The following is a 25,725-nucleotide window of genomic DNA, read 5'->3' as shown; positions in this document are numbered from 1 at the left end:
TGTGCTCATGAAATTTGTGCTCTACACAAGTAATTCAGATGCTAATTTTCTGCTTTGTAATTTTTGTCTGATATTGTCCTAGTTCTACTTTAAGAAAGGGATTTTTATAGCACTTTTCACATCCTCAAGATGGATCCAAGTGGTTCACAGACAAGGATGTACTGATGAAATGCAGTCACTGCTGTAACATAGGTGCACAGCAGACCTAATGGGAAAAGGTAGCTCCCATACACAGCAATGAGACAATCGGTCTCAGTGATGTTGGTTGATTGGTTGGATGGATGGTTGCTTTAGTAAATGAAATTTAACTAATTTTGCTTTCCCTATACCACAAGAAGAGAGACCAAGCATTGCCAGTCCCTCAGGATTATTTAAGTCAGACAGTCTATCAGTATCCTGGCCAACATGTCTCCTTAAAAATACCAATGAAAGTAAACTATTGGATCTTCATTACTGGTGGTCTGATCTTTGCGAGCAAAAACCCTGCATTAACCCACGTAACTCAAACATCAGCACTTCAATGTAATCTATCTGTTGTAAGTGTCTTTAGGATGCACAGAGGTGATTATGTGATAATAGTAGGTGTGTCAGCACTATGGTCAATGGAGGGAGGGGGAAGAACTTGGGTAGGGAGGAAGGGGAGGGGAGCGAGACCACCAGAGTGAGATGGGTGGAGTGAGGGTGTGAGACAGCAAGGATGAGGGGGGACTGGTGTGAAGAAAGCAAGAGATTTATGAGAATGAACAGGCATAAAAGAATAAATGCAAACAAGATGGAGAGCCACAGATGAAAGTATTTTTATAATGAAAACCTATCTGGGGCAACCCTTGCCCAGTTCTCCCCCCACATCCAACAACCTGGGAACAAGCAGGGCCCTGGAAGTAAGCTGCACTCACCGAGAAAGATATCGACCAACATGTTGAGGGTGAGCCTGCTAGAAGGCTGGCCTGTGCTGTACTTTCTTCCACTGCCAGTATCGCAATGCTCCTGAACAAAGCGCACAACTCTCTTCACTTCCTCCGTCACATTCCTGGTCCTATAATTCTACAATAAGGAGAGTTAGCAGTGATGGAGTTCAAAACAAAAGGGAAATTTGGTACATGGTGCTGGGCACCAATTTAAGAGATAATAGCTACTCAAAGAATCAAAGCTCTCATGCACTGAATGGTTGGAACTTGTAATCTGTTGCCTGAAAAATTGATTAATGCAGATTCAACAGCGGCAAAAGGGAAGAAGAGCAAAAGTGGATTGATTTTTGAAAGAGTCACTACAGATTTAATGGGCTGAATGGCCTCCTTCTGCACTGTGCTGTTGAGGATGGTGTGATGATCGATAACTTCAGGATAAATATTCCCTGAAGCAGATCACATTAGGAGACGGGAGTATAGTGGCTACAGTGCTGACCACCAACACAGAGATTGCAGCTTCAAGTCTCAAACTGGCAATATGTGGCAAAGGTGTGCAAAAAGACACATACGTACACACACCTGCACTTCCATGTATGGGCACTGTGTGTTCCTTTATGGGATACGGCAAGTCTAGCATTTATTGTCCATTCCTAGTCGTCCATCAGGATGTGCTGCTGGTGGTGGTGTTCCCACGCACCTGCTGCCCTTCTCCTTCATGGTGGCAAAGGTCATGGGTTTAGGAGGTACTCTCAAAGTAGCCTAGAAAAGTGAGTGTAGTGCATTTTATAGATGGTAGACAGTGCATCAGTGGTGGAGGGAGCGAATGTTTAGGGTGATACGTTGAGTGTCAATCAAAGAGGCTGCTTTATTCTGAATGGTGTTGAGTGCAGTGATGCACTCACCCAGGCAAGTGGAGAGCATTCCATCACAATCCTGAGGTGTTTTTTAGATAGTGGATGGCTCTAGAGTGTCAGAAGATGGTACTCATTATAGGACACCCAGCCTCTGACATGCTCCAGTAGCCACTGTATCTATGCTGCTGATCAAACTAATTTTCTGATAGTTACCCACTCTGATGTTGATGGTAGGGAACATGAGATGGTAGCACCATTGACTGACAAAGTGATAGGCCTCCCTTGTCAGAGATGGCAGTTGCCTGGTACTAGTGTCGTGCGAATGTTACTTACTAGTCATCATGTTGTAATGTTGCTGATGTCTTGCAGCATTGTCTGACCACAGAATTCCACCTCCGGATGCTGTGACACAGCATGTTGGAGCATTACCCTGTGGCCATCACACTTAACAGTGGCCATAAACATGAAGGTATGTGGAATGCGGTCTGCTGCACAGTGTATCACTAGTCTTTGCTCAGTCAATAGGTAATAATCTGATCCTGTAGACAGGCAGCCACTCATCGACCAGATGCAATTAACATTACCAGTGCATAGCCTTTCCTAAAATGGCAGGTGTTACATACACATACTGTGGCTTTATGGAACAGAAGCTGTCATTCCTGTATGCTGTATAAAATAGACACTTCCACATTAGTTTAGGTTTGCTTTATGATGTAGGAATTAACACATACAATCATACCATTCATCCCAGTACGACCTCAGTAGTGAACAATTACTCCACTAGTCCTTCCCCACAGTCCTGAAAATTTCTGCTTTCTATTTATTCAATTCAATTTTGAAAGCTCCCGGTGAATCTTTGTGCTCCCTTCGCTCTTTCAGGCAGCACAATCCAGGTCACAATCCAAGCCACACTAAACAATTGTCTTCCGTCTGCTTCTGGTGCTTTTGTCAGTGTTCTTAAATCCGTGTTCTCTGGTTACTGACCCTCCTGCCATTGGAAATAGTTTCCCTTATCCATTCTATCAAAACCCTTTTACTAGTACTTCAACACCAAAGGCCACTCATTAAGTAATAAGTATTTCAGTATTTGAAACAGTAAAACATATTTCAGTACTAGCACAAAAGGTTAGTGATTCAGTATTACCATTTTAGTATCAGTAAAAGTAACTAATAACAGTGGAACATACTTTCTTCCGGACACAGTTGTCACATGTTACTTCTGGGTGCTCCTTGCAGAACTGGGTGTTGAAGCCAATTTCCCCAAAGTAGGCGAGCAGCTGTATCCTGCGACACTCCACCACGTTCTCACAGTAATGGACCATATTGTACAAGTTGTTGAAATGAGTCTGCTTGGTGAACTGGTTCCCATCCTTCTCCACTGCGGAACACACAACACAGACACAATGGCCCAGAATCTAGCATTTGAGGGTGCTCTGTTTGTGAGATTTTCCCCGTTACCATTCAAGGCTGCACAACATTATACTCTAGAGTGCTGCAAGAGCTCACTGATAACAGGATTAGCTAAACCAGAGATCAAGGGGCTCCCTGTGAAAACCTGGAGTAACAATGCATCTTTTTCAAGGAGATGCAGAAAGAAACAGAGGAACAATGGAATAGAGGGTGCAAAAAAGAGACAAAGGGAAAAGCAAGATTGTTTTTGTATCTTAAGAGCCTAGGAGAACTATCAACCTGTAGGAATGAGTGTTCACAGTTTCAATTATTCTCTTTTTTTGAGTGACTATCCTGGGATGTCATTGGGAGGCATCAATCCTAAATACCAACCCTAACTTGCTGAAGTGTCCAATTTATCTTCTTGGTGAAAACCACTAGATTTATTGAAACCGAGGCTGGTTCAGACCAAGCTTCCACTTTAGCAGGTGACGCGTCTGAGGTGACCCTCACCCTGTGACCCGTAATGATTCACAATTCTCCCTTGCCACAAGTTGCTGTGCTTATCAAGGGCGAGCATGAAAATCCTGGGCTGTTCTGTTTCTGCCGAATCTTCTGTGTCACCCAGAGAACACTGGGGCTACAGTGTATAACCCTGGACATCAGATCATTCATCCATGGAAGGTGCCACAACCAAGCCCATACTTGTGCACTTACAGTGTATAATAAAGAACAAGACCTTAAATTTACATTAAGAGACACAAGAGACTGTAGATGCTGGAATCTGGAGCAACAAACAATCTGTTGGAAGAACTCCACAGGTCGAGCAGCATCTGTGGAGGGAAAGGAATGTGGACAATTCCTTTCCTCCCACAGAGGCTGCTCAACTCGCTGAGTACCTCCAGCAGATTATTTGCTGCTTCAAATTTACATTAAGCCTTTTCTGATCTTAAGAAATCCAAAAATGCATAAGCCAAGACCCTTGGATGACACTTACCTCACAAATGAGCAATTGGAATGTTTCCATTCACGTCCTGGATTACATCAACTACTATTGTATGTGCGAGTGGGTTGGTGTGATGTAACTCAGGGCTCTGACACGGCCTTCAATCTCAGGCCACTGGGTCAGGGAAAAATATGATACTCCTGTCAATCACCAGCTTGCACTTACTTGGATGGAGTTTAGTCAAAACAGCATCAACATACAACTTATTATGGTGAATGGGAATTCTAAAAAGGCATCTTCCCCCCCACAGCATCTCATTCCCCCCATAAGAAAACCAGTTTCACACATGCTCAAGAATAGCCAACATGACAGGTGTTAACCAGATGCCATAAGCGAGCTTACTGACTTGCTCTGATAAGTTTTTGGCAACAATTGGTGGCAGTTCCTTACTCACTCTGGATAATGCGCCGGATCCTGGTAACATCACTATAGCTGTAGAAAAGAACACAATGCGAAGTTTCCCCATCTCTTCCTGCACGGCCTGACTCCTGGTAATACCCTTCCATGGACTTGGGTAGTGTGGCGTGGATCACATAGCGAACATCCGGCTTATCAATCCCCATACCAAATGCAATTGTGGCACAAATCACCTAATGGAACACATAATTCAAGGATGAGGCTGTATCACCACAGGAGATTACCCTGACAGTCCTTAATCTCTGTACCACACAGACCATCACTTCCCTTCTACACCTTAAGATTCAGATTTCACGGCACTTTGCTATGAGAACAGTTGAGACAAGTTCTTCATCTAACTTCTGGAAAATTTCTACTGCACAATAACGATTGCTTTTTAAAATAATATTATCAATACTGGCAAACCTAGAGTTTTCTAGAATAATTTCAAGGTTGTAGGATTTCAGTTAGTAGATTGAATGAAAGTTTTTTAAACTCTTTCAGTATCTGGCCTCATTGGCAAGCCCAGCATTTATTGCCCATCCCCAATTGCATTTGAGGTAGTGGTGGTGATTTTTCTTCTTGAACCACCACAGTCCTTCTAGTTAAGGTGAGGAAGGAAGTCCAGATTTAGATCCAAACATACTGAGGACTGGAAACATTCCTAAGTCAGAATGCGTGCAGTGTGAAGGGGGACCTGCTCTCACGTACTTGCTACCCTTGTCCTTCTGGGTGGTAAAGGATACAAGTGGTGTCAGAGTAGAATGAGTGAGTATTTTGTAGATGGTACATCTTGCGGCCAGTGATGGAGGAAGTAAATGTTTACAGTGGTGGATGGGATACCAATCAAGTGGGCTGTTTTGTCCTTAATGGTGTTGAGCCTCATGAGAGTTGTTGAAGCTGCACTCATTCGGGCAAGTAGAGAGTACTTCATTACAATCATGACTTGTGCATTGTAGATGGTGGAAAGGCTTCAGATGTCAGATGAATCACCCAGCCCACGTGACACCAGCCTCTGACCAATTTTTGTAACCTCAGCTTTTATCTGTAACCTCCAGGATACTGATGGTGGGAGACTCAGCACTGGTAATGCCATTGACTGTGGTTAGGCTCTCTCTTGTTGGAGACAGTCAACTGTCTTTGTTCTTTATTCTTTTTAGGAAAGAATTTAATTAAGCTGCTCAAATTAGGGGAATTTTTGGTAGGGCAAATGGGGAAGATTGGTTGATGGTAAGGGTCAATGGAGAGAAACAGTTTTCAGCGATGGGAGGGTCAGGAATCAAAGGAGATAAATTAAAGGTGACTGGTGAAAGAATCAGAGGAGAGATAAAGGGAATTTGTTTTAAAAAAAAGTAACCAAATTGTAGTCTAGAATGTTTTGCTTTTAGGGGCAGTGGAAGCAGATTCAACAGGAACTGTCAAGGGGGATTGGGTGAAAGGGGAAAATTGAAGGACTAGGAGAAAACAGGGGCTAAAAGTGATGGCCAGGTGGGTTCCTTCCGCTCGGGATAATTCCATGTACTACCTGCACCTCTAACTACATTAAATTAATCATTTCCCTTCATGTGTTTCTTCCTGGTTGAAATACATCACTGGCTAACAGAGCAGGCTGCAGGTAGCTCTTGTATACCACTGGAACACATCATCAAACCAAACATCACGACCTGGTTTTAGGGGCCCCTTACCTGGCAGCCATCCTGGTTAATCCACTTGTTTTGCACCAGATCCCTGCAGGAGTCCTCCAGGCCAGCGTGGTAGGACAGACCAGCAATCCCATTCCTCTTCAGCTTTTCAGCCACAGTATCACACTCATGCCGAGACAGACAGTAAATAATTCCAGAATCATCTGTTAATGATGCAAATAAGGGAGTCAGTGCAGCACCAAACCATGCCAAGCACCAGTGTTGTTGAAGGAAGGACAAACTACCAGAGTTAAGTCAGGAACTGACCATTAGATGACAACAGGGATAGGTAATCACCTGGGATTTGATCAGGTGTCTCTCGCCAATGTGAACAATCCAGAAAAAACCATTGGAATATTGAATAAAGAAAAAGTATTTCTCTTTCCACTTTCTAGTTGCGTAATGACTTGGATATGGGGCAAAATGCCATTTGACTGAAATTCAAGACTCATTCTTCCATGTAACTGCGAGGATAGACATGTCAGTAGACCACTGGCAGAGTGTGGAAGGAGGAGATGGGGGGTCAGTGTGGCAGTGCACTAATGTGCAAGGAGGGTGATCAAAGACAGAAGTTCATGCAAGGATTACATAGCAGAGTTGGCAAAACTAGATCGACTTGTTTGGTATTAAAAGCCTGGTAATTGAGGAAATAAAATATGGAGTTCCACACCTTTGTCAGCTGTGGCTCACTTCTAAGTCAGTAGGGTTGAGTCCACTAATCTAAGCTGATGTTCCACAATAGGGTGTGCTGCATGATTGGTGATGCCATCTTACAGGTGAGACATTAAACCGTGGAACATAGAATCATACAGCAATGGAAGCAGGCCTTTCAGCCCAACTCACCCATGCTGACTGTGTTTCCCAGTGAGCTAGTTCCATCTGCCTGCATGTGCCCCATAGCCCTCTAAGCCTTTCCTATCCATGTACTTATCTAGATGGCTTTTAAATGTTGCTAATGTACCCGCCTCAACTGCTATTTCTGGCGACATTCCAAATACACACCACCCTTTGTGTGAAGAGGCTGCCCCTGATGTCCCTTTTAAATCTTTCGCCTCTGATCTTAAACCTGTGTCCTCTTGTTTTTAGCACCCCCTCCCTGGGAAAAAGACATGTGCTTTCACCCTGTCTATGCCCCTCATGATATTATACACCTCTATCAGGTCACCCCTCAATCTTCTACGTTCCAGGGAATAAAGTCCTAGTCTATGCAACCTCTCCTCAGGCCACCCCAAGTCCAGGCAACATCCCGGTAAATCTTTCCTGCACTCTTTCTAGTTTAATAGCATCTTTCCTACAACAGAGTGACTAAAACTGTACACAATACTCTAAGTGCGGCTTCACCGACATCTTATATAACTGCAACGTAACTTCCCAACTCCTGTCCTCAGTGCCCTGACTGATAAAGGCCAGCGTGACAAACACCTTCTTCACCACCCTATCTAGCTGTGACGGCGCTTTGTGAACTACGCATTTGCACTCTTAGTTCCCTCTGTTTCATAACACTCCCCAGGGCCCTGCTCTCGAGTGGAAAGTAGTGAAGTTTCCCATGAGCCAACCTATTTATATCCCAATATTTTTATATTTCAATCTTTATTTCCTCAATTACCAGGCCTTTAATACCAAACAAGTCGATCTAGTTTTGCCAACTCTGCTATGTAATCCTTGCATGAACTTCTGTCTTTGATCACCCTCCTTGCACATTGGTGCACTGCCACACTGCCACAATTTGGATGATGGAATAAATGGTTTCGTGGCGAAGTTTGCGGATGACACCAAGATAGGTGGAGGAGTAGGGAGTATTGAGGAGATAGGAAGGTTGCAGAGAGACCTAGACAGTTTAGGAGAATGGGCAAGGAAATGGCAGATGAGATTCAATGTTGAGAAATGTGCCGTTGTACACTTTGGAAGCAGAAATAAGCGGGCAGATTATTATCTAGAAGGAGAGAAAATTCAAAGTACGGAAGTACAAAGGGACTGGGGGGTACTCGTGTAGGATACCTTAAAGGTTAACCACCAGGTCGGATCGGTGGTAAAGAAAGCAAATGCTATGTTGGCATTCATTTCGAGAGGTATAGCGTATAAAAGTAAGCAAGTGTTGATGAGGCTCTACGGGGCACTAGTGAGGCCTCATTTGGAATATTGTGTGCAGTTTTGGGCCCCACATCTTAGGAAGGATGTGCTGACGTTGGAGAGGGTTCAGAGGAGATTTATGAGGATGATTCCAGGAATGAAAGGGCTTACGTATGAGGAGCATTTGTCAGCTCTTGGACTGTACTCACTGGAGTACAGAAGAATGAGAGGGGACCTCATAGCGACATTTAAAATGTTGATAGGAAAGGACAGAGTAGATGTGGCTAGGCTGTTTCCCTTGGTGGGTGAGTCCAGGACCAGAGGGCACAATCTTAGAATTAGAGGGAACAGTTTCAAAACAGAGACGAGGAGAAATTTCTTTAGCCAGAGGGTGGTGAATTTGTGGAACTCCTTGCCACTTACAGCAGTGGAGGCCAGATCAGTGGGGGCATTTAAGGAGGAGATAGATAGATATCTAAATAGTCAGGGTATCAAGGGATATGGGGATAAGGCCGGAAATTGGGATTAGAATAGGGTTTTTTTGTTTCCCCCCTCCATTCCCCATTTCTCATTTCTTTTTTCCCTTTTCCTTGGAGCAGACTCAATGGGCTGAATGGCTGGCTTCTGCTCCCTTGTCTTGTGATCTTGTGACCTTAACTAACATCACCAAAACATACCGTCTGATCATTTTCATGGAGTTGATTGTGGAAGCTTGATGAGAAATTGGTTCTGCATTTCCTCCCTTACACAAGTGACCAGACCAAGATTTATGTAATTGGCTATAAAGAGCTCTAGGACATCTTCAAGTTGTGAAATGGAATATTTTTCCTTTTGAGAGTGGAGATCAACCTCACTACACATTGGGAGGGAAAGCACACAACGATCATGAAATTTTTCTTTCATTACAACAGACATTGTACATCAGAGTCTTATTGTACACAAAGTTCTTCATGACATTTGGGCATTGTTAACATCCCCTATAGAAGCACCAACTGTGATGGGTGCTCCTTACAGGCAATTAGAATACCATTCAGGACTGATTTCACTTAATGGTCTTGGCTCAGTGGATTACAAAGATAATTGGTTATGTTGGAGAGCATTGGCAGTGAAAAATCGCCTTTAGGGATTTATCATCTAGACCCACATCCCTCTGCGTAATTTAATAAAATCCATTTGTTTACAAATAGTAATCAGAAGGAAATCAGGTGGCAGTATCTCTACAAGAGGTGGCATGTGATTCATGCTTCACTGCCTGTGGTTTCCATTTCAGTGATAGAGCAGAAGAATAAAAAGGGAAAACAGGGAACCACCGAACTGTTAGCCACACATCAGTAATTGGGAACATGCCAAAATCTGTATTTGATATCAAGATACTTAGGAAATAGTATGATTCAGCAGAGTCAACATGAATTTATGAGAGGGAAATCATATTTGACTAATCTATTGAAGTTCTTTCAGGATGTATCTAGTGGAGCAGATGAGGGGGAACCAGAGGATACGGCGTATTTGGATTTTCAGAAGTATATACGTAGGCTGATGAACAAGGAACTTCAATGAAGTTTGGTTGACGATTAAGTTGGTGAAGAAGCTCATGGAATTGGGGATAATACACAAGCATGGATTGAGAGTTGCTCAACTGAAAGAAAACAGTATTATTAGAAAGGATCTTCACAGATTTGCAAACCACAATTTGTCAGGTATGCTGGGATTGGTGTTTGGGCCCTAACTATTCACGATCTGGTTGAGGGGTCCAAATGTAAGATTTCCAAGTTTGTCGATGACACAAAACAAAGTGGAAATGAGAATAGTGAAGAGATGTTTCAAGGGAAGATAAACAAGCTGAGTGAATGGACAACAACATGGCAGATGGAGTACAATTTGGAAAAATGTGAGATTATCCTCTTGAGTAGAATGTTGAACATCAAAGGGACCTTGATATCTTTGATACACAAGTCACTGAAAGCTAATTTGGTGCAGCAGTGAATTAGAGAGGAAAATGGTACGTCAGTCGTTATTGCAAGAGGATTTGATACAGAAAGTGTCTTACTACAATTATATAGGGTATTGGCGAGTCCACAGAGCATTTTGTACAATTTTAGTCTCTTTATCCAAAAATGGATATACTTTCTATTGAAGGAATGCGGCAAAGATTCATCAGACTGGTTCCTGGAGGCTGAGCAGGTGAGGCCTCTTATTCTCTAGAGTTTAGAAGAATGAGAGGTGACCTCTTTGAAACACAAAATTCTTCGAGGACCTGATAGGGGAGATCTGGGGAGGACATTTCCTCAGCTGAAGAGGCTGGAACTGGGGGTCACAGCCCTAGTTAAGGATTAGGCCATTTAGGACAGAAATGAGGAGAAATTTCTTGCAGCAAAGTGGTACTGAGGTGGAGCAGGCTTGAGGGACTGAGTACCTCACTGCTAATGTCCTTATCATTCTTCTGTGTGCAGGTCAATTTCTAGTGTCTAATACCGGGAAGTAACCAAGCACATGAGGCAGCAAGTCAGTGTGCATGAACACATAATGAATTAATTTTAAGTGTAAGCACTAACTAGGTCAACAATATGCAGCAGTTATTTTGCATAAACAAGATCCTATAAGCAGAACTGGTCAGTTATGTAATTACTAAGAGATTGATGCTAAAGTTAAAGATAATAATCCTTTTTATAAAACAAATTCTGGAGATAATTGCTTGCATAAAGGTTGGCACAATCCCAGTTTTCTTATGTGTGTTATCATCGTCCTGTCTCTCCCTCTCTCAAAATGTGACTAGTCACAAACTTCAGTGATGATCTATTACATTTATGGGGTATCACAGCCCAAAATACATCAGTGAGTCATGGCGCCTGTATAAATACCTAGCTCTAAATATACAAAAGAAGATTAAACTGTCAAAAGTCATTGGGCTGTGTACAGAAATGATCAAAACTACATGCAGGCAGCCATGGGCACCAGCAGCATACAAGCCGAGCAACACTCACATGGGTAGTTCTTTTTGATCCATTCGATGCAATCTTCAGCAATCTTCTTGGGCTTTTTTGGCAGAACCTCATATTTCAGATTGTGTCTGTTGAAGCTCATGGTGAACCTGCAGAGATTCAATATGAAACCTCTGTATTTAGTCATAAAATAAGTGATGGCTGGGTCCCAGGGGCCCACGCCAGACTCCAGGCATACTGCAGATCAAGCAAAGTTGATTTTCCAAATTCAACTGCATCATTGTGAGAACTGCCAAATATAAAACTGAGGAAACTAGAGGTTTCGATCACCCTCTCATATTCTAATAGAAGAGAAACCAAGAAAGGGATGTAAATGGGCAACCTCAGGAAGTTGCAGTTAGAAAAAAATAAATTAAAAATACATTTCTGCTTGATTATTTAAGTACCAAAATAGTTGAAACTCCAGACTTTGGAGGCAAGGTGTGTTGTTGTTGAAGGCTGCTTTCTATTGTGTCCAACTGAAAGATTATAATGCATCTATAAATTTTTAGAATGTAATCGTTATTGTAGTTCTATGGCAGTTCTTGTGGTGAGTCAGAAGGCAGTGGTTTATAAAGAACAGTGGCATTATTCTGTGTTTGAGTGAAACTTGTGTATCTCTAGGGTCACAGATCACTGCTTTTAGATCAAAGGACCCTAACAACATTCTGAAGAAGTTATCAGGAAATAACTGGCACCGTTAAGGAAAAGATGTATAAAAGTGGGAGACATGTTTCGAATCGAATGGATAGATGTGTGTAGTAATTATTATTAATCTAAACATAAATCCTCATTATCCTCACACCACTTCCAAGAAAGGAGCCTACATACACTTGAGGCTTCAGCATCTTGAGCTGGTTGAGGATATCTTTCTGCACCCGCGGCGTGGCTGTAGCTGTCAGGGCCATCATTGGGATGGAAGGAAACTTCTGCCGGAGTTCATTCAACCTCTTGTAATCAGGACGGAAATCGTGGCCCCACTGCAGACAGAAACAGAAATGGTTAACGTGTGACCAAAAATATCAGGGATGGACACAAGAAGATGGGAGAGGAACAATCTGCTCACTGAATAATTTACTGTCCCTGAGGCATCAGAAATAAGGGCACAATGAGCAAAGAGCAGGAATATTTCAGCTCTAGTAAACTTATTTCACTAATAAGACCTCCTTCATGAACAACAACATTCAAAAGGGGGTAAAAAAAAACACAATTACAGATGATGGGAGAAAGATGACAAAACAAGGTTCCACTAGAATACAGTAAGGATATAAGTGAAAAATCCAGGTGCTTGAGAAAAGCAAAAGGAGTGGGTGGCCATGGGAGGGGAAGGTCCAGTTGTTAACTCGCAGAGAAGGCTGCAGTTCTGAGCATTCAACTGGTGTGATGATGAGCTGATCTTTCCAGGAAGACAATCACTCCCACCGTCAGGGTGTTTACAGCAAATTTCATATCCCTGCTCACTTTCTTCTAGCAAACCTCACCATATGAACAGCCAGCTTAGAATGACATCTTGCAAGACAGGATCCTCTTCAAACTGCTGCCACCAAGATCTCAATAGAAACATCTCCGAGGAGAGGATCTTTTGTTTGTACAAGCCACTGGGAGCTGTGATTTGCATCGTAAACTGCAGCCTACACTCATTTGGTACTAATTTACAAGATGAATCATGGCTTTGAGCAGCAGGTATAATATTGAAAAAGATATTGCTCTCTGCTATTTCCCAAGGTGTTTGTCAGCTGAGTGCATCCTCCCACTCAAAACAAATTCATCTGCTAACGGCAGAATGGGAGTGGGTTTTCGAAAACAACAAGCTGCTCTCTGCTAAGGGTGAGACAGCACACTGCATGCTCCATCCCGTTAGTGCATTGCAGCTTGGGTGTAACAACCACTTCTATCACCCCTGGTGACAGTGACAGCCATCCCTGATACCAGCTGGAAAATAACAACCAGCTCCCCGCTAGAGGGTGAGGCACCACATCACATGCTCCACAACCCCAGCCCTCCAGTCCGCTTCCTGAAAACGAGAAAGTGGCATTGGTTGTGGACTACAACACATCTGCTCAATGAGTTGTGGAAGGGCCAAGCACTTGCTTAGGGGTAAATAGGACAGAACACTTCACTCCACATCTCATCCTTCAGGTAACATCGGTGTCCAATCCTCATGGGCAATTCTGTTCATGGCTTTGTGACAATCCAAACTGCTTCACAGCCAATGAAGTGTGGCCAGACAGGAAGATCCCACAAATAAGATGGAAGGCACAGTAACAACAATGCTGAATCTTGGGCAGGATGCTCTCCAGGTTTACCCCAGTTATCTTAGGGAGTTTACCCATTCCCCAAGGGATCTTATCCATCTAGCCGAGACTGCAGGCAGAGCTTTGTTTGACACCTGTTGATTGTCTCCGACAGTAGAATACTCTTCAGTTCTATCCAGGAGTGTCCATCTGTGCACACAAGTCTCTGGAATAGGGTTTGAACAGAACACTTTCTGATCTACTGAGCCAAGACTGAGATCTAGAATAAGAAACAAATAAATGAAGTAGATACCTGGCTGACGCAGTGAGCCTCATCGATAACAAAACGAGCCAAAAGCTTCCTCTCGTATAAATTTACCAGAGCCGAGATCAATCGGTTGCTGGCACTAACCTGCATGAAAGGCAATAATTAAGGTTACCAGGCTCAGTAAATTTTAATAAAATATCATTTTTGAGGCAATGGTATCACAGATATTTAGTCCCAAGACAGTGTTTGCGGGATGCCTTCTACAACAAATGCGGTGGCGTCTGATATCACCAGGTAGCTGTTTAATCTGATAACTGTTCTTCTCTTTCTCCCAACCCAACCAACCCCTGGTCACCCAAAGACCACTCACGTCTTGACGTCCTGTGGGTGACACCACAGAAAATCCACTAGCAAATGTATAATTGCATCATACAGACTCTGCAACTCCTTGGGAATACAATGTGAATGAAGGCTTGGGTTTTGAGAAGTACCTGCAGTTCAAACACTGCAAGATAGATGGCCACAGTGACTAGTAGACTTCAAGAATACGAAAAATAAATTAAAAGCAAATAGCAAAGGAAAATTACTTATTTTAATAGAGATTAAAAGTGGGACTCCTCGTAAATGAGGAAAGTTCTTCCAACAATTTCCAATGGTTTCATTTCATGTTTTGGAAGGGTTACATTGCCATAAAAGAGCAAGTACTACAGGCAATAGTACACTGAGTGATATCAGCAAGAATAAACCACAGGTGGTGGTCAAACAGATTCAGGCATTGCTCATATTCACTCAAGGAATATAGTCTCACACCTTTCTCAATGTATAACTACACTGAGACGTGCAATAAGCAGATTTATTTAGGAACAATTTCACAGAGGTCACAATCCCAGACCTACTGAGGGAAAGTGGACAACTTCAGTTTGTTAAGCAAAAGAAAATCCTCTTCGGCAGTCTCTTGGGATGGAGGATGACTTGCTCCCATTCCAGTTTTGTGGGATCAGAGGTGGCGAATGAGGCCAGTGCTAGATTTTAAGTCGTCACTTCCCCCTCCTGTATTTCTTTTGCTCACTTCCCACCCAGTCACGAGCTTGCAAGCACAGAGGCACGCCAGGCTGTGTTCCCGGACCCCAACTCTGGCCTCACACCTACCTACAGTCCCAACCCCTGGCTCAGATTTAAGACCCTGGTTTCAGATTAAAATTCCATCATATCATAGTCACTCTGCCCCAAAATTCCCCTCAGCTTTTAGGTCATGAATCTCTTCTCTCTGCACAATAAGAGATTGAAATCACTTTGTTCCCTCATTAATTCCTCAAAATACTTATCTGGAAAAGCATCTCTCATATACTCGATGAATTCATCCACCACACTATTACTACTGACCCATAATTACTGTATTACCCTCGTAACTCAGGCCTCTCATTTTCTGACTTTTGTCTTATATTATCACCTTCTCAGGAGTGCAGTAAAGCAGCTTCACTACAGGATCCTTCTTGGACAGTTGCATGTAGGTACTAGCAGCAGCTGAATCACTCTTATTCCCAGTTAGGTGTGTTGCTGGGATCTGTGAAAGGCAAACAAAGAGCATAATTAAGGCCAGCTTCCTACTACTTACTCAACAGAAGTTCCTTGGTAACTTCCCCTTGCTCACTGGATCTATTTCTGCCCCTCGGGGTTCCAGCCATTTGGTCCATTTCCAGGCTGGTTAGTTCCGCACATTTGGCCTCTGAGTTGGTGACTGCCCTCTTTGGGTTAGTGGGGTGAGCTAGTCCACTATCAACGTGACTATCGGGGATGAGCTTTGACCAGGAATCCATGAAGCAGGTTCAAACCAAGACCAGACAACTCATTGCAAATGTGCTAAGGGACCTCTTCCCTTTCACCTGTGCAATGTCCATTAAATAATGTAATTCCTTGGTCTCTCTCCATTGGTTGATGTCACTGAAGAATCATTCCTCACAAGCACCATATTCCAACTCCAATTTGCTGCCTGTTCCCAATAATTATAACTCAGTGACTCACTACACAGGAGGCTGTAATTCAGCCCATCGCAAAAACGCTGACACTTTAAAAGTCATAATTATCGAGTCACACAACAGGTCCTTTGGCCCAACTTGTCCATGCCAACCAAGTTGCCTACCCGAGTTAGTCCCATTTGCCTATGTTTGGCCCATATCCCTCTAAACCTTTCCTATCCAAAAGAAATCTCCAATTACTCCCATGTCTCTTCCTATTGCCCCATAACCCCTGCAATTTTTTCCTTCAAATATTTATCCAATTCCTCTTTGAAAATTCCTATTGAAGCTGCTTTCAATGCCACCAGGCAAATACACTTGTCTCTCCTCTCGTTCTTTTGCCACTCACATTCATTCAGTGATCCTTTTGCCATTGGAAGCAGTATCTCATTATTCTCCCCATTAAAATATGTCATAACATCTATCACATATCCCTCTCTGCTCCAGCCCAAGAACCATCCCAGTATTAAGATTAGCTTTGAAAGATTCCTGGTGATTCTGTCGTCACTACACTCCCAAGAATTAGGAGATTAATACTAACAACTCAGGTAGAAACAAGCATGCTTTAACTCACATCAAATAGGTTCAGTTTCTGCACCTGGTCCATGATCAGTGACTTGAGTGGGGAAATCACAACAGTGACTCCTGGGGTCAGACAGGATGGCAGCTGGTAACACAGACTCTTCCCTCCGCCTGAAACAGAGGCACAGCATAAGTTTCTGCAAAGAAACACAAGCCAACCAGCCAAAATAGAGAATCTACAACACACTGGATACTGTTACTGTGTTGTATTTCCTTTCACGCTTCCCCTTGTGACACTAAATCGAAGTAGAGGAACTGCATTCCTCGACAGTTCTAAAAACAGACGTTACCTTGCTGTTTCCCTCATCTGTTGTTCATGGGTTGTTGCCAAGTGCAATTGGACTGTCACAGGTGGCTACATAAATTCAACTGAACTTCAAGGGAGCAAGTGAAAGGTCAGAGCCAAGGCATTGTTTATTCCTTTCTCCACAAGTGATGCCAAACAGCCTCCCTCCCCCCACCCCCTCCACTGTCATTTCCAGCAATTACTGCCAGGTTTTCACAGGTGTTCACAGTCTGTAGGATTTCAATTGATTGTGAGTAGCTCAATGAACAAAGAAACAGGAAAGGCAGTGATGAGCTGGGCTGTGGTGGGGGATGGAAAGAAGGATGGTGGTATGCAAGAGTGGACAGAGCGAGAGCGAGAGCAAAAACTGGCAATAATACTGAAGTGCTCCAGAACTTGGCCAAGCTGTTCCATTACAGCTACAAGAGAATCAGATTTATTATCACTGACATATGACGTGAAATTTGTTGTTTTGCGGCAGCAGTAGTGCAAAGACATAAAATCTATACATTCCAAAAATAAATAAATAGTGCAAAAAAAGGGAATAAGGTAGTGTTCATGGACCGGTCGAAAATCTGATGGCGGGGGGAAGCAGCTGTTCCTGAATCGTTGAGTGTGGGTCTTCAGGCTCCTGTACCTCCTCCCTGATGGTAATAATGAGAAGAGGGCATGTCCCGGACAGTGGGGTCCCTAATGACAGATGCCACCTTCTTGAGGCACCACCTCTTGAAGATGTCCTCAATGGTGGGAAGGTTTGTGTCCGTGATGGAACTGGCTGACTCTATAACCTTCTGCAGCCTCTTGCGATCCTGTGCATTGGTGGCTCCATACCAGGCTGTGACGCAACCAGTCAGGATGCTTTCCACCGTACATTTAGAGAAATTTGTAAGAGCCTTTGGTGACATACCAAACCTCCTCAAACTCCTAACAAAGTAGAGACAATGGTGTGCCTTCTTCGTGATTGCATCAATGTGTTGGACCCAGGATAGATCCTCCGAGATGTTGACGCCCAGGAACTTGAAGCTGCTCACCCTTTCCACTGCTGACCCCTCAATGAGGACTGGTGTGTGTTCTCCCGAGTTCCTCTTCCTGAAGTCCTCAGTCAATTCCTTGGTCTTGCTGATGGCGATGGCGAGGTTGTCGCCTAAGTGCTCCAAAGCAGAGTGGAGAGCCAGTGAGATTGCATCCACTGTAGACCTGTTGTGGCGGTAGGCGAATTGCAGCAGATCCAGGTCCTTGCTCAGGCAGGAGTTAATTCTAACCATAACCAACCTCTCGAAGCACTTCATCACAGTAGATGTGAGTGCTACCGGGCGATAGTTGTTGAGGCAGCTCACCCTGCTCTTCTTGGGCACTGAAATGATTGCTGCTCTTTTGAAGCAGATGGAAACCTCAGACCACAGAAGTGAGAGGTTGAAGATGTCATTGAATACTCCACCCAGTTGGTTGGCACAGGTTTTCAGTACTTGGCCAGGTACACCGCCGGGGCCTGACGCCTTGCAAGGATTCACCCTCTTGAAGGACGTTCATCCATCAGCCTCTGAGATGGAGATCACAGTGTTGTCGGATGCTTGGGAATTCACACAGGTGTAGTGTTCTACCTTTCAAAGCATGCATAAAAGGTGTTGAGCTCATTGAGGAGTGAAGCATCACTGCCATTTATGCTGTTAGGTTTCAAAGTAATGGAAGTAACCCTGCCACACCTGTCACGCATCTGGTTGTGTGTCTAGCTTCAATCGGAATTGCCTTTTCGCCGTTGCCATGGCCTTCTGTAGGTCATACCTGGACTTCTTGTAAGGCTCTGGATCGCCAGTCTTGAATGCCACAGATCTAGCCCTCAGCAGACTGCAAATCTCTTGGTTCATCCAGAGCTTTTGGTTTGGGAAAACTTGTTATATTCTCGAAGGCACACACTCATCCACACAGGTCTTGATGAAGTCAGCAATGGCTGTAGCATATTTGTTCAGATCCGAGGATGAATCTCTGAATATGGTCCAGTCCACCGATTCAAAGCAGTCTTGTAAACGGTCCTCCGCCTCCCTTGACCAGACCTTCACACCCCTCACCACTGGTGCTGCCGTCCTCAGTCTTTGCCCACGTGCTGGGAGAAGTACAGCCAGGTGATCGGACTTGCCAAAGTGTGGGCGTGGGATGTCATGGTAGGCATTCTTGATGGCTGTGTAACAGTGATTGAGTGTGTTGGCTCCTCTGGTTCTGCAGGTGATGTATTGATGGTCGTTGGTCAAAGACTTCAAGCTAGCCTGGTTGAAAGCCCCCGCGATGATCGGAAAGGCATCAGGGTGAGCCATCTCATGACTGTTGATCACTGACATCTCAGATATGGACAATTGCCCAGATACACATGAAGCAGGACAAATCCACCCACCCCCAGTAGCTGACTCCCAATCATCAGCAAAGTGAAGGAAGTGATAAACAAAAGTGCCATCATGCAGCACTCGCTTGGCAACAACCTGCTCAGTTTGGGTTCTTTCACCCGGCTCCTGACCTCATCACAGTCCAAACACGGACAAAAGAGCTGAACTCCAGAGGTGGTGAGAATAAATGCTCTGGATATCAAGGTAGCATTTGATCAGTATGGCACCAAGGAGCCCTGGCTAAGCTGGAGTCAATGGGAATCAGTGGGAAAACCTTCGCTGGTTTAACATAAAACATAGAACAGCACAGCACAGTACGGGCCCTTCAGACCACCATGTTGTGCCGACCTATATAAACACCTACTCCTCGATCAATCTTAACTCTTCCCTCCTACACAGCCCATAACCTTCCATTTTTCTTATATCCATGTGCCTATCAAAGAGCCTTTTAAATTTCTCTATTGCATCAGCCTCTACAACCACCCCCGGCAGTGTGTTCCAGACACCCACCACTCTCCGTGTAAAAAACCTACGTCTGACATCTCCCCTCAACTTTCCTCCTCTGACAAACAGATGTCCTCCGGTATTGGCCATTGCTGCCCTGGGGAAAAGGTGCTGGCTGTCCACTCAATCTATGCCTCTCATAATCTTATACACCTTTATCAAGTCGCCTGTCATCCTCCTACACTCCAAAGAGAAAAGCCCTAGCTCGCTCAGCTTTTCATCATAAGACATGTTGTCTATTCCAGGCAGCATCCTGGTAAGTCTCCTCTGCACCCTCTCTAAAGCTTCCACATCCTTCCTATAATGAGGTGACCAGTACTTCAAGTATGATCTAACCAGAGTTCCACAGAGCTGCAGCATCACCTCGTGGCTGTTGAACTCAATCCTACGACTAATGAAGTCCAGCAGACCATACGCCTTCTTAACCCCCCTATCAACTTGTGCGGCAACTTTGAGTGATCTACCAACATGCACCCCAAGATCCCTCTGTTCCTCCACACTGCTAAGAGTCCTGCCATTAACCTTGTACTCCGCCTTCAAGTTCATTCTTCCAAAGTGTATCACTTCACACTTTTCCGGATTGAACTTCATCTGCCAATTCTCCACCCAACTCTGCATCCTGTCTGTATCCCGTTGTAACCTACAACAACCTTCTACACTATCCACAACACCTCCAACCTGCGTGTCATCCGCAAACTTACTAACCCATCCCTCCACTTCCTCATCCAAGTCACTTATAAAAATTACACAGAGCAGGGGTCCCAGAACAGATCCCTGCGGAACACCACTAGTGACTGACCTCCAGGCAGAATACTCTCCATCTACCACCACCCTCTGTCTTCTGTGGCCAAGCCAATTCTGAATCCACGCAACCAAGTCTCCACTGATCCCATGCCTCCTGACTTTCTGGATGAGCCTACCATGGGGACCCTTGTCAAACACCTTACCAAAGTCCATATACACCATATCCACTGCTCTACCTTCATCAATTTGTTTTGTCACCACTTAACCTGGGGTATATTGCGTCCGGCCCCAGGGACTTCTCTATCCGAATGTTTTTCAGAAGCTTCAACATTACCTCTTTCTTAACCGCAACGTTCCAGCGCATTAGCCTGTTCTACGCTGACCTCACATTTGTCAAAGTTTGAATCATACAACACAAAGGAAGATGGCTGTGGTGGTAGGAGTTCAATCACTTTAGCCACAGCACATCTCTGCAGGGTAGTGTTTTAGGCCCAACCATCTTCAGCCGCTTCAACAATGACCTTCCTTCACTGGTAAGGTTGGAAGTAGGGATGCTCATTGATGATTGCAGAATGTTCAGCAGCATTCACAACTCCTCAGATAATGAAGCAGTCCACTTCCAAAAACAGCAAGATCTCAACAATATCCAGGCCTGGGCTAAGAGGTGGCAAGTAACATTTGTGCTTACAAGTGCCAGGCAATGACAATATCTAACAAGAAAATATCCAGTTATTGCCCCTGAATGGCATTACCGTCCCTGATTCCCTCACTATCAGTCACCTGGGGGTTTACACTAACCAGAAACTGAACTGGAGTAGCCATGTACACAACGTGGCTACAAGAGCAGGTCAGAGGCTGGGAATCCTGTGGCGAGTAACTCACCTCCTAACTCCCCAAAGCCCACCATCCATAAGGCTCGTCAGGAGTGTGATGAAACACTCTCCACTTGCCTGGGTGGGTGCAGCTTCAACAACACTCGAGGAGCTCAACACCATATAGGACATAGCAGCCCACTGGATAGGCATCCCATCCACAACCATTCACTCACTCCACCACTGACACACAGTAACAGCAGTTTGTACCATCTACAGGATGCTCTGCAGTAACTCACTAAGACTCCTTAGACAGCACCTCCCAAACCCACGACATCTACCAGCTAGAAGGACAAGGCAGCAAAAGCATGGGGAACACCATCCCCTGGAAGTTGCCCTCCAATCCACACACAACCAACTCGGAAATATATCACTGTTCCCTCACAGTCACTGTCAATATCGTGGAACTCTCTCCCTAACATCATTGCAGGTTTACCCCGAGGACTGGAGTGGTTCAAGACATCGGCTCACCAATTATCTTGTCAAGGGAAATTAAGGATGGGCAATTAAATGCTGGCTCAGCCTGCGAAGCCCACATCCCTTGAATGAATAATAAAAAAAGAAAAAGAGCAAGACTCAAAAACAAAAATAGTTAACATTTCTGTCTTGTGAAATTAGTAATTATAAGCAAAATGCAATAATTGTGATTTATGTCAGTTAACAAAAGGAAGGGTCCCAAACTGTCATGAAGTGAACTACTTGAGGCACTTGCTCAAGCTACCTCAACAACATACCAGTGGGCATCAGAATGAAGCAGTCTTCATTCAACAGCGCTGCATTAATTGCTTCCAGCTGGTTGGTTCGGAACTGGTGCAGCCCAAACTTTTTGTGAAAGATCCGCATCATCTCTTTGGAGTGTGGAAAGTGGTAGCCACGGAAACGTTCCAGAGCTGGGTCTTTGGAGACTCCCCTTTCACTGGAAGACCCTGATGGAAGAAAGTAAACTCAGTCACTCTATTCATTCCAAAAAGGCACCTTACAATTTGCTCTCTCTCCTGCACCTGCCGGTATCCCTAACGAAGGTCTATAGCAGACAGCTTCGTAAATAAATGAAAAACCAACAAGATGCTGGAGGAACTCAGCAGGCCAGGCAGCATCTAGATTTCAGCATCTGCAGTCCATTGTTTCTCTAGCTCAGTAAATAATAAGCAGGGTAGTAACAGACTGCAGGGGGTCATCAACGAATTGGCAAATCAGCAAATGTCATTTAATGCAGGTAAGTGCAAAACTGCACATTGGGAAAAGGAATCTATCTGGGACTATTACGGCTAGAGTGAAAGAATAAAGGGACATGGAACAAATACAAATCATTAAAGGCTGTAGGACAAATCGTTATGAAACCATGTGGAATACCTGACTTTGAAACACAAAGCTGGATCACTGTACACCATTCAGATCACCTCACTTGGGAAAGAATGTCAAAGCTCTGGAGAGCATGCAGTGGTTGTTACTAGGGATAAGTTTGGAGATTTAACAAAAATATCAGCAAAGAAGTTTGAGACCCAACAGAGATGTGCAAAATTCTAAAGATTTGAATGAAACAAATAGGGAGAAACTGTTTCCTCTGACAAGAGTTGTAGCCAGAGGTCATAAAGGCCAGAGGAATGAAGAAAAATCTCTTCACCAAGGGGCTGCAAAGATTTGAAACTCATTACCTGAAAAGGTGGGGAAAAAAAAATCAGATTCAGAGGAACATTCAACAGACAATTTGATACATATTTGAAGTGGATTAATTATCAGCAATACAGAGGTAAAAAGCTGGAATTTGACATGAAATGAGATCGGAATCAGCCAGCACAGGTACAACTGGCCTCCTGTGCAGTAAGGTACTATGATTTGACACCATAGAGATCTATTTGAACGGTACTATATGAAAGCCAAATAATAAGTGAAGATCAGGAGTGATTTCACTTGTTTAGCTAACGCCATACAGCACAATTCTTTGACACGCTCTCACAGAATATCACAATGCTCAGAGAAAAGAACACTTTCAAATTATAAATTACTGGAAGCTTTTACAGAACTAGAGATGGCTTTCCTTTCAAAGTAATTTGAAGCTTAAATCTATCAACGTCAGCTGACAATTCAACACACATACATTGCACTCATGCCACAGTCTGTTTACATCTCATTCTCTGACAGGAGCCACTGGCTGCCCCACTGCACCTGCCAACACTTTCCTCTGGCCTCTTGTTCGGAGTCCTGAGGCTGACTTCAGCAGCTACAGTTGAGCCAACTAGTTCTGCACAGACCATACCAACACACCAAACCTGGAATCTCCGAGGACTATTCCAGTTAAAAATCAAACCAACACCTGGATGGCTTAATAGGCAAAGGGGCCTACTGCTGAACTACAGAGTGAAAGGAATGAAAGATCCCACTTCAATTTATGGTTTGTAGAGAAAGCTGACCCGTCAATCACTGCAATTGGCATCAGAGCCTGAGCAGGGCATTGGAAAAGTCAGATCAGAATTTTGGAATCTACCAATATCGACCTCAAAAGAATATGGTACAGCAGCATAGTAGTTATGTGACTGCAGTTGTAAATGCAACTCAAATCCCAATATGGCAGTTTGAGATTTGAAATACAATTAAAGAAAGATTAAAATCTACTGGCAAAGAGGGCCCTGAAGTTGATGGATTTTCTGTAAAAGCCTGATTTACTACTCCTCTTTCATCAGGGATGAAAGCTTTCTACCCTTACCCATTCTGGTCTATACCGGACACCAGTCAAACACCAAATGGATTTGATGTTCACTTGTATTAAATTCTTAATGTGATTTTAAGCAGGGTAGCAGGAAACAGATTACCACCAACACCTTCACACTGAGGACAAGTTAAAATGTGCACATCACGCAGAGCTCTGGTTTAGTTGCAGAGACACTTGGACAAGATAACAGATGTCTGCTGGCACCATTGGGTCTTCCCTCAGCATGAGCAAACCCCGACAGAAAGGAAAGTGAGATAATTAGGAAGATGTAGGTCCCAAACTTAGTTACAGAAGTATTTAGCAGATTACGGTCATGGATTCTATTAACCACACTAATGTAAAGCTCACTGATTACCTGCAGAGCATAGCGTGGTTTGAGGTTTGACACTGGCAGTTGCAGAGGAAGGAGCCGAGTATTCACTGCCGCCTTGTGCTGAAGTTCTCTTCTCCCAGGACTTCCTGGACCCTCCCTCCCGGATGGGGAGAGTACCTGCATGCGATGGAACTCTGGAGGTGGGATGACTTGGCGAATGGACAAAACACTCTGTTTCTTCATCTAAGTCATCAATGTCAAAGTTATCAATATCAAAGCTATCATCCAGCACCAACTCCTCATCAACACTGCAGTTCTGGCCCTGTATGTTGGGTAGCCTCTGATTCTGAGCAGTACCTGTGCTTTCAGTAGACACTGGCAGGTGTCTGCCTGCCTCACTTCTGACATCTCCATTAGAGGATCTGTTCAAGATATGACCATATGGAGAATACTTGGGCTGACTGGCACTCGATGAGGAAGCCTTGTTCTCCCCTACTGAATGATCAAGCTTGCTTCTTTGGAGACATGGCCTGTTCTGCCTGCAGCTAGTTGCAGGAGTCGAGAGCACACTTGTCCTGCCAGTTTGTGTCAAAGTTTCATCCACTGCAAAGAAATCTGCCTCACTAAGAAAATTATCCACTGGCAAGGTCGAGGTGTTCGGGCAAGATTTCTTGAATGTAAATGTTTTAGAAGAACACTGTCCTTGGTCTGAATTGACATGAACAGGAGGAGGAAATGAATTGGTAGAATAACCATTCTTTAAAGAGTTCTGCACCGGCTGGAAAGCAGCCCTCACAGTATCTTCGTTCAGTGTTTTCTGCGCTTCATTCTGATCAGCCAAAAGCTTCTTCCTAGAAGAAAGATAACAAGTTAGTCACCAATAAATGATGCAGAAATGAGGTGTCCTTAGTTGTTGCGGGGGAGGGAGGGGTGTGGTGGGAGGAACAGTTCAGCTACCAGTTAATCTGAGGCAATGCCATTCTCTGCAGTGCCCCTTTCTACAACAGAAGCATACTCCAGTCACTGAGCACTCCCAATAGCAGGTCCTAAGAGGGTTGCTCTCTCAGAATTTCCATCCTGGGCATGGGTGGTCTTCAGCACATTTATTTTTGAAGACACAAGAGACTGCAGATGCTGGGACCTGGAGCAAAAAAAAAACAAACTGCTGGAGGAACTCAGCCAGTCAGGCAGCATCTGCAGAGTCAGAGGGACAGTCAACATTTTGAGTCGAGACCCTGCATCAGGACAGAGCGTGGAGGGGAGATAGCGAGCAATAAAGAGGTGAGGGGGAAGGGTGGGGCAGGAGCTGACAGGTGATAGGTGGAACCGGGTGAGGAGGGGGTGATGGGTAGATTTTTGAAGTTTAATCACTACAAGTGCAGGAAGCACAGCAGTCAATTGGCATTCAGCACGATGGCTAGGATATTGGATTATGCTCCAAATTATCCATTAAATATTGCCTGAAATTTCACATTAACGAAGAAAGCAGAAGAGGCATTGTTCAGCACGTCAACTGACAGTGTACCATTCCTTTAGTGA

At 44.1% G+C, this 25,725-nt stretch overlaps 1 protein-coding gene across 2 annotated transcripts in view; it reads right to left on the bottom strand.

The window, feature by feature from the left end:
• Window positions 1–25,725, bottom strand: part of blm (BLM RecQ like helicase) — a 53,918-nt gene that overhangs the window by 10,874 nt on the left and 17,319 nt on the right. The window contains exons 7-17 of one of the 2 annotated variants that reach the window (XM_052040448.1): window positions 24,229–25,037; window positions 21,898–22,089; window positions 16,375–16,493; window positions 15,236–15,349; window positions 13,831–13,929; window positions 12,115–12,263; window positions 11,287–11,393; window positions 6,239–6,399; window positions 4,552–4,747; window positions 2,950–3,140; window positions 897–1,044 (exon numbers count right to left, since the gene is read on the bottom strand). In XM_052040448.1, coding sequence (XP_051896408.1) covers window positions 897–1,044; window positions 2,950–3,140; window positions 4,552–4,747; window positions 6,239–6,399; window positions 11,287–11,393; window positions 12,115–12,263; window positions 13,831–13,929; window positions 15,236–15,349; window positions 16,375–16,493; window positions 21,898–22,089; window positions 24,229–25,037 — 2,285 coding nt within the window. The remainder of the gene's footprint in view (window positions 1–896; window positions 1,045–2,949; window positions 3,141–4,551; window positions 4,748–6,238; window positions 6,400–11,286; window positions 11,394–12,114; window positions 12,264–13,830; window positions 13,930–15,235; window positions 15,350–16,374; window positions 16,494–21,897; window positions 22,090–24,228; window positions 25,038–25,725) is intronic. The other variant, XM_052040450.1, reaches the window with a different exon arrangement.

Source organism: Pristis pectinata, chromosome 28 (assembly GCF_009764475.1).
Source record: "Pristis pectinata isolate sPriPec2 chromosome 28, sPriPec2.1.pri, whole genome shotgun sequence".
NCBI classification, from domain to species: domain Eukaryota; kingdom Metazoa; phylum Chordata; class Chondrichthyes; order Rhinopristiformes; family Pristidae; genus Pristis; species Pristis pectinata.
Note: the sequence above shows the minus strand (reverse complement) of the source record. Positions and strands in the feature narration are given on the sequence as shown.